The 12693-nt window shown below is 44.9% G+C and overlaps 1 protein-coding gene across 6 annotated transcripts in view; it reads right to left on the bottom strand.

Annotated features, from left to right (window-relative positions):
- CACNA1B (calcium voltage-gated channel subunit alpha1 B) overlaps positions 1 to 12693 on the bottom strand; it is a 300789-nt gene that overhangs the window by 127290 nt on the left and 160806 nt on the right. For 3 of the 6 annotated variants that reach the window (XM_087752565.1, XM_087752559.1, XM_087752564.1), the window contains 4 exons: positions 11556 to 11612; positions 10742 to 10816; positions 8695 to 8784; positions 4582 to 4791 (listed from right to left, as the gene is read on the bottom strand). In XM_087752565.1, the coding sequence (XP_087608691.1) occupies positions 4582 to 4791; positions 8695 to 8784; positions 10742 to 10816; positions 11556 to 11612 (432 nt within the window). The remainder of the gene's footprint in view (positions 1 to 4581; positions 4792 to 8694; positions 8785 to 10741; positions 10817 to 11555; positions 11613 to 12693) is intronic. The other 3 variants (XM_087752560.1, XM_087752561.1, XM_087752562.1) reach the window with 3 other exon arrangements.

Below are 12693 nucleotides of genomic sequence, written 5' to 3'. Positions count from 1 at the left end.
GAGCTCTGGTTCCAGCCTTCTTCCACAGCTTTAGCCAGAGAAAGAGGAGACCACCACCACTACCACCTCTGCCAGCCTCCTGCACAGCACAGGGCACAGAAACGCATTCACCTGTTTCCACATCAGGCTTGCAACTTCTGCTCAAGCTACGGCATATATTTTTAAAAGGCACAGTCCTGACTGAAAAACTCTTAACGCTGCACCTCCACTGTGTGCCCACATTATGGTTTTTGTTGGTTTGTTGCCCTCACAGTTGATGATGCACCTTTGCTGCTATTAGATCTCAGTGATGCTTTTCTAGGCTAGATTACAGACCTGTAATCTACAGAAGTAATCTACAGAAGTATCTTTTCTCTGAGAATACCAGAAATGGTGGAAACTATCACAAACAGATGACAATCATGGGTGGTTGCATGAAATACATACTTTTATGGGGAACTGCAACTTATTAATGAAGGTCCATGCTTTGGTGAGCAGAACATGCCATGTGTCCCTGTGCAGTATGAGAAAATTCCTGTTGCAATGTGGCACTGGAGTCCTTTCCATGCAGAGAAAGAAAATCTCTGATCTAATTTGGGGATAATTACAGGGGCATAAAGTACGTCCTGTTCTTTACCATACCCCAAGAATTCAAAGAATTTCTCATCAGCTCTTTCAATAAGACTAAAGAAATCCCAAGCCCCTTTCTAAAGCTCCTACAGTTCCTTTTTCAAAGCAGTTGCAGCAATATGGAATATCAAGCAGAGAAAGCTAATCAGAACAATTCAACAGCAGAAAAGTTAAAAGAAAAGACCAAGGGAAAAATAAATCAATGCAGACCCATAGGCTTTTATCAACCATTCTTTAAGTAAAATTAATTTGTAATGTAATTAAACTTCTCCCCAGAGGGACAGGTATAATTGAATTAGAGGTGCCTGGATAGAGTTTCAGGGTTTAGCGGATCCTCTCAGACTTTACCACACTCCTCTCCCGCTGCTACAGTTCACAAAACTCCTCATCAGTTCATTTCTGGGCACCTTCCATGAAAAAACATAATTAGAATTGGCTACTTCTCTCTTGCTCTGCATCAGACTAGCCAAGTTCTGCTCCTCTCTAGTGAAGCTCACTCATCATGGATTAACTTTAAAGCCATTTTTAAACTTTGTCACTCTTACAGTTAAAGGATTTTGCCAAGTATTTCCAGGAGCCGTTTAAAATCCCCTGGCTTTGATATCTTGTTCTGCCTATATCTAATGGATTTGTGCACAAGTCTTGGGCAGAAAAGGGCTTTCAAGGAGCACTCCTCAAGGGCTAAACCACAGCTGGGCTTGTTCACAAATGTGCTTGCTGCAGGGTTAATCAGGCTGGCTGTGGTTTAGTGCATGCAGGAGTGAGAGGTGCCGAGTCCAGTCTTACCATGATTACAGTAACAAAACAACGAGTTAGTCCATGCAAAGTCCCACGTACCTTAAGGTGTAAAATATTCCCTGCGTTCAATATTAAACTTCAGATTAGTAGGAAAGATTATGCTATGAAAACTATACCATCCCCCAGGAAAGCAGGCAGAAACCTTTAGGTCATTACCAATGCAAAGACAGGCATGAATAAAATGCTACAGCTCATCATCCTGAAAAGCTGGGAGGGTTTGGAAGTACAGGACTCTTGTAATCTAAGAGGTTGAACTTGTAAGCCTTTTCAGTGGACAATTTTCAGGAGCTCTTTGTTCTAAAATTATGTTAAAATAGGTTTCTTCACAGAGTTTCCATTACACTATGCCATAAGACAGACAGGAGACAATCTTCCTCAGAACAAACCCTGGCACCTCTGCTCCTTGTCTTGGAGAAAACTATCTTGGGGGGAGGGAACCAAGAGAAAATTTTCTAGAGTATCTTCGAATTTCCATTACGACCATTCATTCTGCATCTCTGGCTTTTATTCTCTATGTCATGGTGGCTAATCTTGTACCACTCCATTTAAAGACCCAATGCTTATACCTATACAAGAACATCCACAAAACCTATGATTCCTCAGATGTTCTGGTTTTGTCTGTGACCCACCTCTGTGTTGCCCCTCACCAATTACAGTGTTGTTTCTAGCAGTATTTGTCTGTAGCCATTAGTATTTCTTTTAATGAATCTAAGGGATTGATTTGTGAAACTCCTGTCCAGGTGTTTCCTTATTGACGAAGGACACTCAAGTCTTACAAGTAAAGGCAGTGCAGTGATGCAAAGACATACAAAGGGCAGACGAGACACAGGAAAGCACATACGGCTGGGAGGATGCTGAGGATTTAACTCCGAAGAACACATGGTTCTTTGGTGTTTTTCAGACTTCTCCATTAAAAATAAGTCAATGGGATCAGTCATTCTTAGCTAGGTGTACCCAAGCACCAAGAAATTAAAGTATGCTACCCAAGTGTTTCTGAAACTAATTCACAATACTGGGTGCTATGGACACATGCAGAGCTCCTGAAAGAAGGATCCACTCCAACCCCTGATCCTAGTCACAACACAGTTTCAACCTTCCCTGTTTTTTTTTGTCTTCAGCTGACGTAGGTTGGGAGCCTAATTTGTGATCTCTGTCCCAGATACATGTCCCACCTGGAAATGTACCTTTAATTCTAATCAACAGAAACAACAGCTTTCATATGAACATTAAGGAGAAGTTGCCAGCTCATGGATTTCTTTATGTTCTCTTAGAAAAGTTACTGCATAAGATGTTACCAAAACTGAGTTTGTAAATCGGAAGCCGCCTTTTTGAGTTGAAAGACTTAAAAGTGGGGTTTTTTTTCCTAGACATTTAGTCCTAATTCAAGAAGAAATCCTAAACTTCAAACTTCTAATTACTCTGCCAATCTAGCTTATTATTTCCTCTGTTAAATTTAGGAAATGAATAAGCAAGACTGACTTCTCTGTGTAGTCTGTCTCTCTTTTCGGTCTAAATCTTGGAGGTGGGGGGAAGAGATTTGAGAGAGGTTTCTGTCCTCCTTATGCATCTCTCATTATAGCTCCAGTTACCTGGTGGTATTAAATATTTCAGCAAACATTAATAGGGAGTTTTTTGAAGTCAGAGCAGCTAGTGTTCTTAACTTTTTAGTTCTATTTAAAAAAAAAAAACACCACAACTTCAAAAGGTTCCTTCTTTATAATAAGGTAAAACCTGAGGATGTGGGGCTAGAAATATTTAAGTATCTAATTAGTACAGAAATCAAGGAAAATTAGGTAGATAAGTATCTTTAATGATCTAAGCCAAAATTATTAAGTTAGACTGTTTGAAATATTTGGGATTTTTTTTTCCTAATCTCCTGTTCGCTTGCTTCAGAAGTTTTACTTAACAAATTCTGAAGTAGCCACATCTGAATATCAAGTGCTGAACAAAAGATTTGTTCCTGACCACTTTATAGAGTCAGAAGTGGCAATGGAATGGATCAGTCTTCCAGAAACCCTCCACCCCTTCCCTTCAGAAGGAAAAACTTGCAGTGTCCCACTTTCAGCATCACCATATTCTTACCTTACCGATTTCTACAAGTTTTCCAGCTCTAGGAATCATAGCCTACAACCTTCATTAAAATAAACAAAATGGCTCTGTTCCTCACCTTCCACATTTTTTTAAAACAGGCTTCATGTGCTAGTCTGCAACCTCAGTGTAACACTGTGATGTGTAAAGGCTCTGATTGCAGAAAGCTCCCTCCGTTTATTATTCATCACAGGACAAAACAATATGCAATTTAAAAAAACAAAACAAAACAAAACAAAAAAAACAACAAACCACCACAACAAACCAAAACACAATCTTACTTCAAAAGCACTTATAGACTATCTGAAGCCTACACTGGTAGGCGACCACAGGAACCAAGCTGAAAATAAAAGCTTTTACGCAAATATAGTATAATCTTCTGTATGGTATTATTTCTATCATTATTGCACATATTTTCACAAAAGGGCATCATGACATCTATCCCATCTAATCACACACCATTAGTAAGGAAGGCATGATTATCAAAAAATACTTTCTGTAAAGTTGCAACCTTTTAAAGAATATGACAATAATTGCTACAACTGTAGTGAATTAGTGTATGATTCTACAAGCACAGATAGACATTTTTATCTCCCAGGCCACTGCACATGCTGCTATCCCAGGGACATCAGGGCTGGCGGAGCTTTAAGTATGTGCACAACAGAAATCACCCATGGATGCAGATCAGCTGCAAAGTGGCATGAATTCTGCAGTTCTTTGGGCAGACACTGATTAGACAGAGAAACCTGCCTTTACCCAAGTGCAGAGCCATTCCCTGTCCTTTCATAAAGCCTGCTACAGAACAAATCCTCCTACCATGTTACAAGATTTAAATGCGGTTGAATCTGAAGTTTCAGATAACATTCCCGTCTCAAACCAGTATCATGTCCTGGTGGATTCTTTTCTGAATTGTATGACTCAATTACTCTTGAGTTACTAGAACCGCTCATTAATGCATTTCTGACCCTCCTCTAAGGGAGGCATAGGAAGCCAAAAACTAGACCTCATGGGGATGTGGCAGCAGTGCTCAGAGTGATCAAAAATTCAAGACCTTTTTAGAGGAAAGGTGGAGTCCCTAGTACTCACACAGTGCAGTGGTGAGCTTCTCTGGCTGGTCATAGTGCACCATCGCGACACAGAGCGTGTTGAGGGCGACCACGCAGAGGACGATCCAGTAGAAGCTCTGAGCCTTCACCATGCGCCGAATGAAGAACCGGAACATCTTCTCTTTCCTCCTGAAGTAGGACGAGCTCTCGTTCTTCCCACTCTTCAAACTGGCACGGGCAAAAGGAGACCCTGGGACAGAAAGAAGAGTCACCACACCACAGCCTGACAGGCAAAAGGCTGGAGGACGTTCCTGGGCACACAGACCCTCTCCCAAGCACCAGAAACACGGCTGAGCAGAAAGCTGGGCACATTGACTATGGGCTGAGCAAGGGCATCTCGCTTGCAATGACATCATGAGGGATGAAGGCTAGGATTTTAAAACTTCATGAACGAATGCCCAGCTCCACCACCTAAAGAAACTGGACTTCCAACCCTTTGAATTAATCTTGATTGTCCCAGTTTAACTCATAACTTTTGGGTTCTCGGTTGACTGGAGGGACAGAAAGTACCAGGCACAGTGGTATTTCTGCCTGTGGTGTGGAGCACATTCTCTTGGAGCTGGGTAGCTGGCAACAGGAAAGCTGGTCCCTATTTCCCCCTGCTCCAAGGACCAGGGAAAGACCCAGCGCTTACTACTGAACTGAGTGAAGCCTCCTTATTTTACTCTCCGACTTCATGTATTTCTACAGCAGAGGGCTCAGTCTGCCTCCATGCATCATATTTTGGGTGCAGCTACTCATTTGTATCAATTCTGCCTACATCAGCTACATTTCAACTCTGGTCTGAAACCCTGGAAAAGAGTCAAATGTTTTAACAATAGGAAGCTGATGGAAGAAATGATTTCTAAATGTAAGCTCTCCCCCTGTGGTAGCAGGCACTGTTCAAACGAATGATGAAAAGGCAATCTCCAGCCACTGCTGAGGCAGGAGAAATCAGCACACAGTAGTAATCAACACATGCATCCGTTGGAGTTCCTCTGCAACAGCCACAGACACTGTTGCAAGCAGGGCAAATCACGATTGCCGCAGGCTGTCCACTACCTGTTTCACGCTGTGCTGGTACCCCTCAGAAATTGACCCTTGTTTCAAAGTGGTTTGAGGCAAGGTAATATGCTATTGCCCTTCCCCGTCATGGGATGGAGCCTCCCAGCGGGTAGGGCTGACCAGGACATGCACCGTCCTGTCTTGGACCAAGCACTGTGAGAGCAGGTGACTTGCAGTGGCTGTCGTTGGAGATGGCTGAGTTACATGAACAAAGTGTTCTGGCTGCGACAGCCAATTTTTTGAGTGGGCTTACTTACATTTCAACACTTGGAAGGGGTAGGAATCTCACCCTGTTTCATCCTGCAATAACATCAAACACAGCACCCATAGAAAAGGATGAAGCATCCAGATGTGACAGCAATGGGTTCTCCAAGCCTCACAGCTACACAAAAGCGTGCTGCACCATCTCCTCAATAGAAAGCAAGCTCTCTGCTTCATTTCACATTTCTGGCCATCTACCAACATGCCAAATGCAGAGCTGGCCCTGGCCAGGCTTTGAACAAACTCCTTGTGGAAAAGCTCACTGTGCTGGTTCTGTTCATTTGATAATCCTCCCTTTGGCAGTTTAAAAAAAAAAAAAAAAAAAACACAAAAAACAACAAAGCATAGTGCTCATCTCTTGCTTTAAGACAACAAAATGAACTACAGGTTAAGATACAGGCTGCACCATGTCATAATACTGTTTAGCAGGTTAAGACCTCTCAGATATTCAAGCCAGTCTATACTCTCAGATTTGCATGGGAATAGTCTGCTGCCCTTTCATCCCCTCTCTACTGACTCTACTGATCTTCCAGAAAAGAAAAGCAGCAGTATTTAAACTGATCGAAATGTAGAAAACATCCACTTCTCCAGACTTCTCTGTCTGGCAATCAAGACAGCGTCCTGTGTCTGGTACAGCGTGGAGGGTGGGAAGCTAGAAGCATCTATTGCTGCACACTTCTTAGTGCAGAAAGAAAGGCTGAGAGTTGGGAGGAAAGAATAGAATAAATGTTATGAACAACTCCAGAGAACACACTGGGAAGTGTTTACCACTATAGAGCTTTATAATGCAATTATAAGGCTCATTGAGGTACTTGTGTTTGAATTAAAGTGCAACATATTCAGTCAATGGCCAGCAAGAGACCTGTCAAAGTCTCTACCACTCTGGTCTGTATCTTCACATTGCACTCAGTAATTATGTTGTTAGTTCTTCCACAGTCCTTATGCTCCCATCAGCAAGACATTATAGGAAACCATCCAAAAAAACCTTTTCTCAAGAACATATTCTTTATGCATAATTGCCCATATGATCCGATTGTTTATGTTATGCAGAGTTTCAGCCTTTTCAGGAGCCTGCAAAAGTATGTGCTTTACCCATTTCTTCTTTTCTGCCTTGTTCCACAAATCAAAATAAAACACACTTTTCCCAAGTGGGTGAACCACTCGCAGAAGGTGGAAAGCACTGCTGTTATTTTCCCTGCCATATGCTCCCGAGACAGTTCCCAGCTCTGCATCAGATTATCCATAAGTCCAGATGCTCCGTCATCCGTTGCCACCTGAAATGCTGAATTCAAAGATCTGTTTGCGTGGCATGGGTGCCCAGAGCCTGGAGGGACTTGGATGTGAATGCAAAGATCTCATAATTATTGCGACCATGAACAAATGTTCCAAAAATGACCATTCCTTGTTATCCATGCAGGGATCCGAGCTGCCCAGAATAAAACAAACCAAAAATGCACACGGTTGCTGCATTTTTGTCCTCCTTCAGCAAAAAAATCTCTCATAGAAGTGTCAGCAGTTTAGCCACAAAATCTGCAGCCTGCTCAGCCTGGGGGATTGTGGCAGTTCAACAGTGGGTGATGGTGTCCGTAACATGCTGAGCAACATTCATTTCCTGCAACCAGGTCTTCATTTAAAGGGGGGGAAAAAAAAATCCAGCAGCAGCTGTAATCTCTTAAAATGTTAATGCCAAATTTCCAAAGAGCATTTGAGGCACTCATGCTTGCAAGCATATATGGACATGTACTCTCAAATGTACTATTTGTGCTGCTACTCTTATGCATCCAGGATTTGCTGCTTTGTGGTAGCTGGGGTGCCAAGACATTTCTTTGGAAGATAATGAGAACATCTGCTGCTTCAGCAGCAAAACAAAATACAGGCTCAAACAACAGGGACAGGAATAAGCAAAATAGCTAACTCCAAAGCAGTCAGGAAGATGTCTCCCTAGACAGTAAGTAAAAGCCCATGACCGAAAGATCTTTCTGCTGATGTCCAAAGAGCTCCCCGTAGACGGGGCTGCTGTGTGCTCAGAGCCTGCCTCCCCTTGCAAACCCCAGACCTGCCTCCTGCCTCTCCACCTGGCAATGTCTCAGGAGGGAACTAGCTCTCTGGTGACTGCAGAACAAGCAGTACCTCCGTAGCCTGACGGTGTCTTATTCTCCAGAGCTGAAGATACCAAATTCGCACCATCAATGCTACATAATGCAGGGTGCCACTCTGCATTGGAGGTATGTGGGTAATTGCATGCACACAGGCGTGTATCTCCATATCTGGCTTTAAAAATGTAGAGAATTGCTTTAAGATCATCTTCTAAGGCAAGAATAAGAGAACTGGGGCCGCTGCCCAGCATTTCCCAGTAACCATTCACATGGCAAAGGCTGCAAAACCACACGCTGTGCATTAGTGGCAGATGTGATCAAGTGTCCGCTTCCTCTCCTCCCTTCAACAGATGAGGCTGAACAGTATCATTTAACATATTTGGGTTTCATTAGCAGGAATGAGCGTGTTCCAAGCAGAATCACAGCGTGGCCAACACAGCATGGATTCTCCAAGCATTTCGGCAGGGCTCTTTTGAAGGGTGCAGCATGCAATAGCTGAGCAGGGCAGCGTGGGGGAGAGGGTGAAGCCACAAGCCATTTGCTTTGGAAAGTTGAGTGCTGCTGCAGGAGCAGTGATAATTCTCCTTCTTGAAACTGCAGCTTCTAGAGTAAAGGAGCCGCTCAGAGGACACATGACATGAACTCATTTAGGTGGAGACCTAAAGCTCGGGGAATGCGAAGCTGGTACTCACCAACGGAGCAAATGTCTGTGAAATGGTCCTCACCTTCTTCAGCATGAATCAGGTCATTTTTGCTCTTCTTTATTGCAGCTCTTTTCAACACTGTGTGCAAATTAAAGAGAAAAAGCCCCGTGAGCATTCATAGTGGATTCTCTCTCCCCCTCCCTTCACTCTCCAGGGCCAGCATTTACTTCCCAATGCCAGCTTAAAGCTCTCACACAAGGGTAAGCTGGAGCAAATCAGACAACCTACAACCTTGCAGGGCCTCTGCATGCTTCAACGCCAGGCTCGTTTATCTGTTTAACCTTCTAGATCTTGAAGGTTTGCCAGGCACAGGTCTGCACGCTTACACTTCACCCCAGCAGATGCAGGAGGGTGGGGGACTCACTGCAACTGCTGGACCTCTTAGCACAGCAGAAAGGCTGAATCTTTCCAAGCCCCAGTGGGTTATGAGATGAGTGCTTCTATCCATTAAAAACGTTAATGTTGTTTACAGTATGCACCCTTAAGAAGTTAGCATTTACGGTGCTCGGATACAGTTTACCACAAGAGCAATGCCTTAAGCAGCAGAAATACTAGGTTGAAAGCAACTGCCACAAATCAGTGAACATACTCTTAATAGCACCCACTGTACGATTCCTTCCCGCTGGGGATGTCATAACTCTTTGAAAACACACTTTATCCAACAGCGTCTTTTGTGGGGAGGGCAAACATCGCTACACCGTTTTACTCGACAGGTAAAGAGAACTGCACCCTAAGGCTCAGAGAGGTCTGCACTGTTCACCCAGTGCATGAGGGGTAACGCAGGAACAGCGTGGACACTGGTCCCATGACCACCTACCTGCAAAACCTTGAGAACTAGCAGAAAAAAATAGGTTGATACAGTTTTGTAACAGCTTCAAGACATACAGTAACTAAGCACCATTTGCTATCAGCAGTAAGACACCCCACGGTGTGGTGATACATACTGTTCAGTAGGCACACACAGCAAACCCACTCACTCTGCAGCGATTACCCTCGGGGTAGCTTCGTACGAGAGGATCCCCTCACCCTACCCAAATTTTTCTGCCTTGACAGAGAAATGGATGCGCTTCTTCCTCCGCAGCTAAGGCAAGCGTTAGTGCTTTTGTCACTTCAAGGAAACACCCAGAACATCACCCAGGTTCAGAGAGGCTCAAAGAGGAGAGGATGCTCTGAACCTGTGGTCTGGATACAATTTTTTGCAAATAACCACTTTTGCTCTTTTCTTCCCCACTCAGCAATAGGCTGAATCCTCAGTCCCAGCAATACCAGCTTTTGGGTCCTTCAGGCTGCATCTGTCCCAGTACAATGTCCAGGGCCATCCCCAGCACTGGAACGTAACCAGCTCTGGGAATAGTTTTACAACACTCCCTGGCGTGAATTGAGCACCTTCTTCTTTATCTTCTCCCCCCAAAAACTCCTGCATGTGTTTAGCAATTAGGTTGTGCCATCTTTACAGGCACCTTGGATGCAACGTCCCCCTGTTTTGGAGCCTAAGACAATTTACCAGCGTAGATGTGGGCTGCTCCGTACCAGTTGGCTTCAAGGCTGGGAACATTGCTGGGCTCCTTTAGCTTACTAATATAGAGGGAGCCTTAGTATACCTGGATCTTTACTCCATGGCCTGCACCCACCTCTAGTTTGCTTACACCACTCAACCTTTCAGACTACTCTTCCAGACACTCATTTCCGCTCGACACTAACATCCCTGGCTGCACCCACGTGCTGGACAAACTTCCCCAGTGCACGCACACTCACGCACCCGCACACACACACGAAGATTTGCCAAGCACACCTCAGCCCTGACCTTCTTCAGCCCCAGCTCTTCCATCCCCGAGTCCTCCCCGAGCACAGGTCACCAGATTGGCCAAGGTGGGCTAGCAGCTGGGCGCCTGTTGCCCGAAGGAGCCACATGGCTCGGAGCAAGGTGTAAAACCACCCGGAAAGCATCGCCGGTGACCTGGGCGTGTTGGGCTGCGGGGGAGAAGCACTGCCCCGCTGTGCCGCCTAAGCCCCTGGTGATTTGCAATCCACTCACTGTTGTAGCTGCTGCCGCTGCTAGTCTCTGCCGGTGCCGTGCCTTGTTGAATCGGCCCTTCCGAGGCGGCCCTCCCTGACAGTGAATGGGAGGAGAAAAAAAAAGAGGAGGGAAAGGGAGGGGAGGGGAAAGGAGGAGACATGGGAGGACGAAAGATGGTCAGAAAAGGGAGAGGGAAGAATCTTTAACTGAACTTTGACTGGCTGTTGCATCCTAAGAGCTCATCCGTCTGGAGGCACAGGAAGAGCAGTCCCCATAGCCTTGCTGCACCTGTGTCCGAAGCTCAGTACCTCCAGCCGTCCTGCAACACTAGGGTCACACGTCGGAAGATAGGATCACCACACCCTGTTATGTCTTACTGCTTACACGTAACAGGGGTCTTAGTCTTTTTGTCAAATCCATTTGGAAACCTCAGTTTAGAGCCCTGCCTTCTCTCGGTCAATGCATTTCTTTTCTGGCATCCACTCTGCAGCCTACCCCCACCACAACCTGTGCGTAGACACAGCCAGCCATGCTTGGCAGAGGCTGACAGGTGTCCCCGTCACGCTGCAGTCCCACAGGCAGCGTAGGGACTGTCTGACCCCAAGGGTAGATCCCCATCCCCGTGTGGTCTGTCACATAACTGTTCATCGTCCACCTGCAACCTCGAAAAGACCTGATACAGGAAAAGGGACTCTTTAGCCCAACTTATGCCAAGTGCATGCAAGAGCATGTTCCTCACACTCTCCTGGTTACAATGGAAAGCCATGTCAGCATACAGCAGGTGAACCTCTCACGTATCACAGGAGGAAAACTGCACAGCAAAACGACCTACCGTCCAGAGGAGATTTCTCTTCCGCATTCTTGTCTTCTTCTGCCAGCATGACCTCCTCTGTAAAAGGAAAAATAGCAAGGTTCAACCTCAGATTTATCACATCCTCGCTCTAAAACCAGCTGCGCTGGATGCAGCAGGCATTTGTCCCAGCTGCCACCAACCTTACACCATTGTATCACCCAGTTACACCAAGTCTGTTGAGTAAGGGATGGCTCAGAGAGTCATGTTTCTTACCCCAGGCCCCTCTTCCACAGGGGGAGGAGGACAGACAAGCTACTGGAAGTCTGTAGCACTTCCTCCATGATTTTCCTCTTCCCAATGAACCACCCACTCCAGTTCCTTTACCCAGCTATCTGGAGAGCAAGAATCTTCCTCCAGACCCAAGCAAGACCACAGGGCTCCACAAGCCAGAGGATGATCCCTTATGCCCAGCCACGTTGGAGACACCGTTTGAGGAGTGAAAGATGCTCTGCACCCATTGCTGCTCTTCTGTCTTCATCAATAAGACCAGGACTCCAGCCCAGGGGAAGTGAATCTCTGTCTCATGGCACAGGGTAAGACAAGGTTCAGCACCCACAGCAAAGTAGCCATGGGAGAGTTCTGGCTAGCACTGTTCAGGTTGTGCAATACGTGCAAGACTGCCACTGTTGGTTTTCCATTGCTGTATAACCCATCTCCAAAACATAAATTTATACTTTCCTACAGTAAAAGAATTCAGAAAACACTGAAAAAACCAACCCCCCAAAACTGACTAATTTTTATTTACATGAAAGACAACCAAATTTCCTGGGGTTTCACAATGCAAATGTCATCATCCAGTCAATTTGCAGTACACACCACACTGTGCCAATACTTGAATCCATACAGTTCATACAGTCTGAACCACAGATTTTAGCTTGCTGTTATAAAATTATGTACGGATTTTCTTCTAAAGGACAATCTAAAGCAAATAAAATATTGAGTTGGCAGCTGGTAAACCACACAGTTCCTTGTATTATTATAAATGACAAATTCTTTCACGTGTTTGGCATAGATGTAATTTGGGATCTTACTAAGTCATCCGATACTATGTTCCCATAAAATTTTGCTTTAAAGTCCATTTAAGCCAGCCTAGAAGGCTAACTGAAAAAAAAAAACC

The sequence above is a fragment of the Nipponia nippon genome, unplaced genomic scaffold, assembly GCF_047370975.1.
Source record: "Nipponia nippon isolate SJK-2023a ecotype South Korea unplaced genomic scaffold, ASM4737097v1 scaffold_16, whole genome shotgun sequence".
Classification (NCBI taxonomy): domain Eukaryota; kingdom Metazoa; phylum Chordata; class Aves; order Pelecaniformes; family Threskiornithidae; genus Nipponia; species Nipponia nippon.
This window is presented reverse-complemented; position numbering and strand designations above follow the sequence as displayed.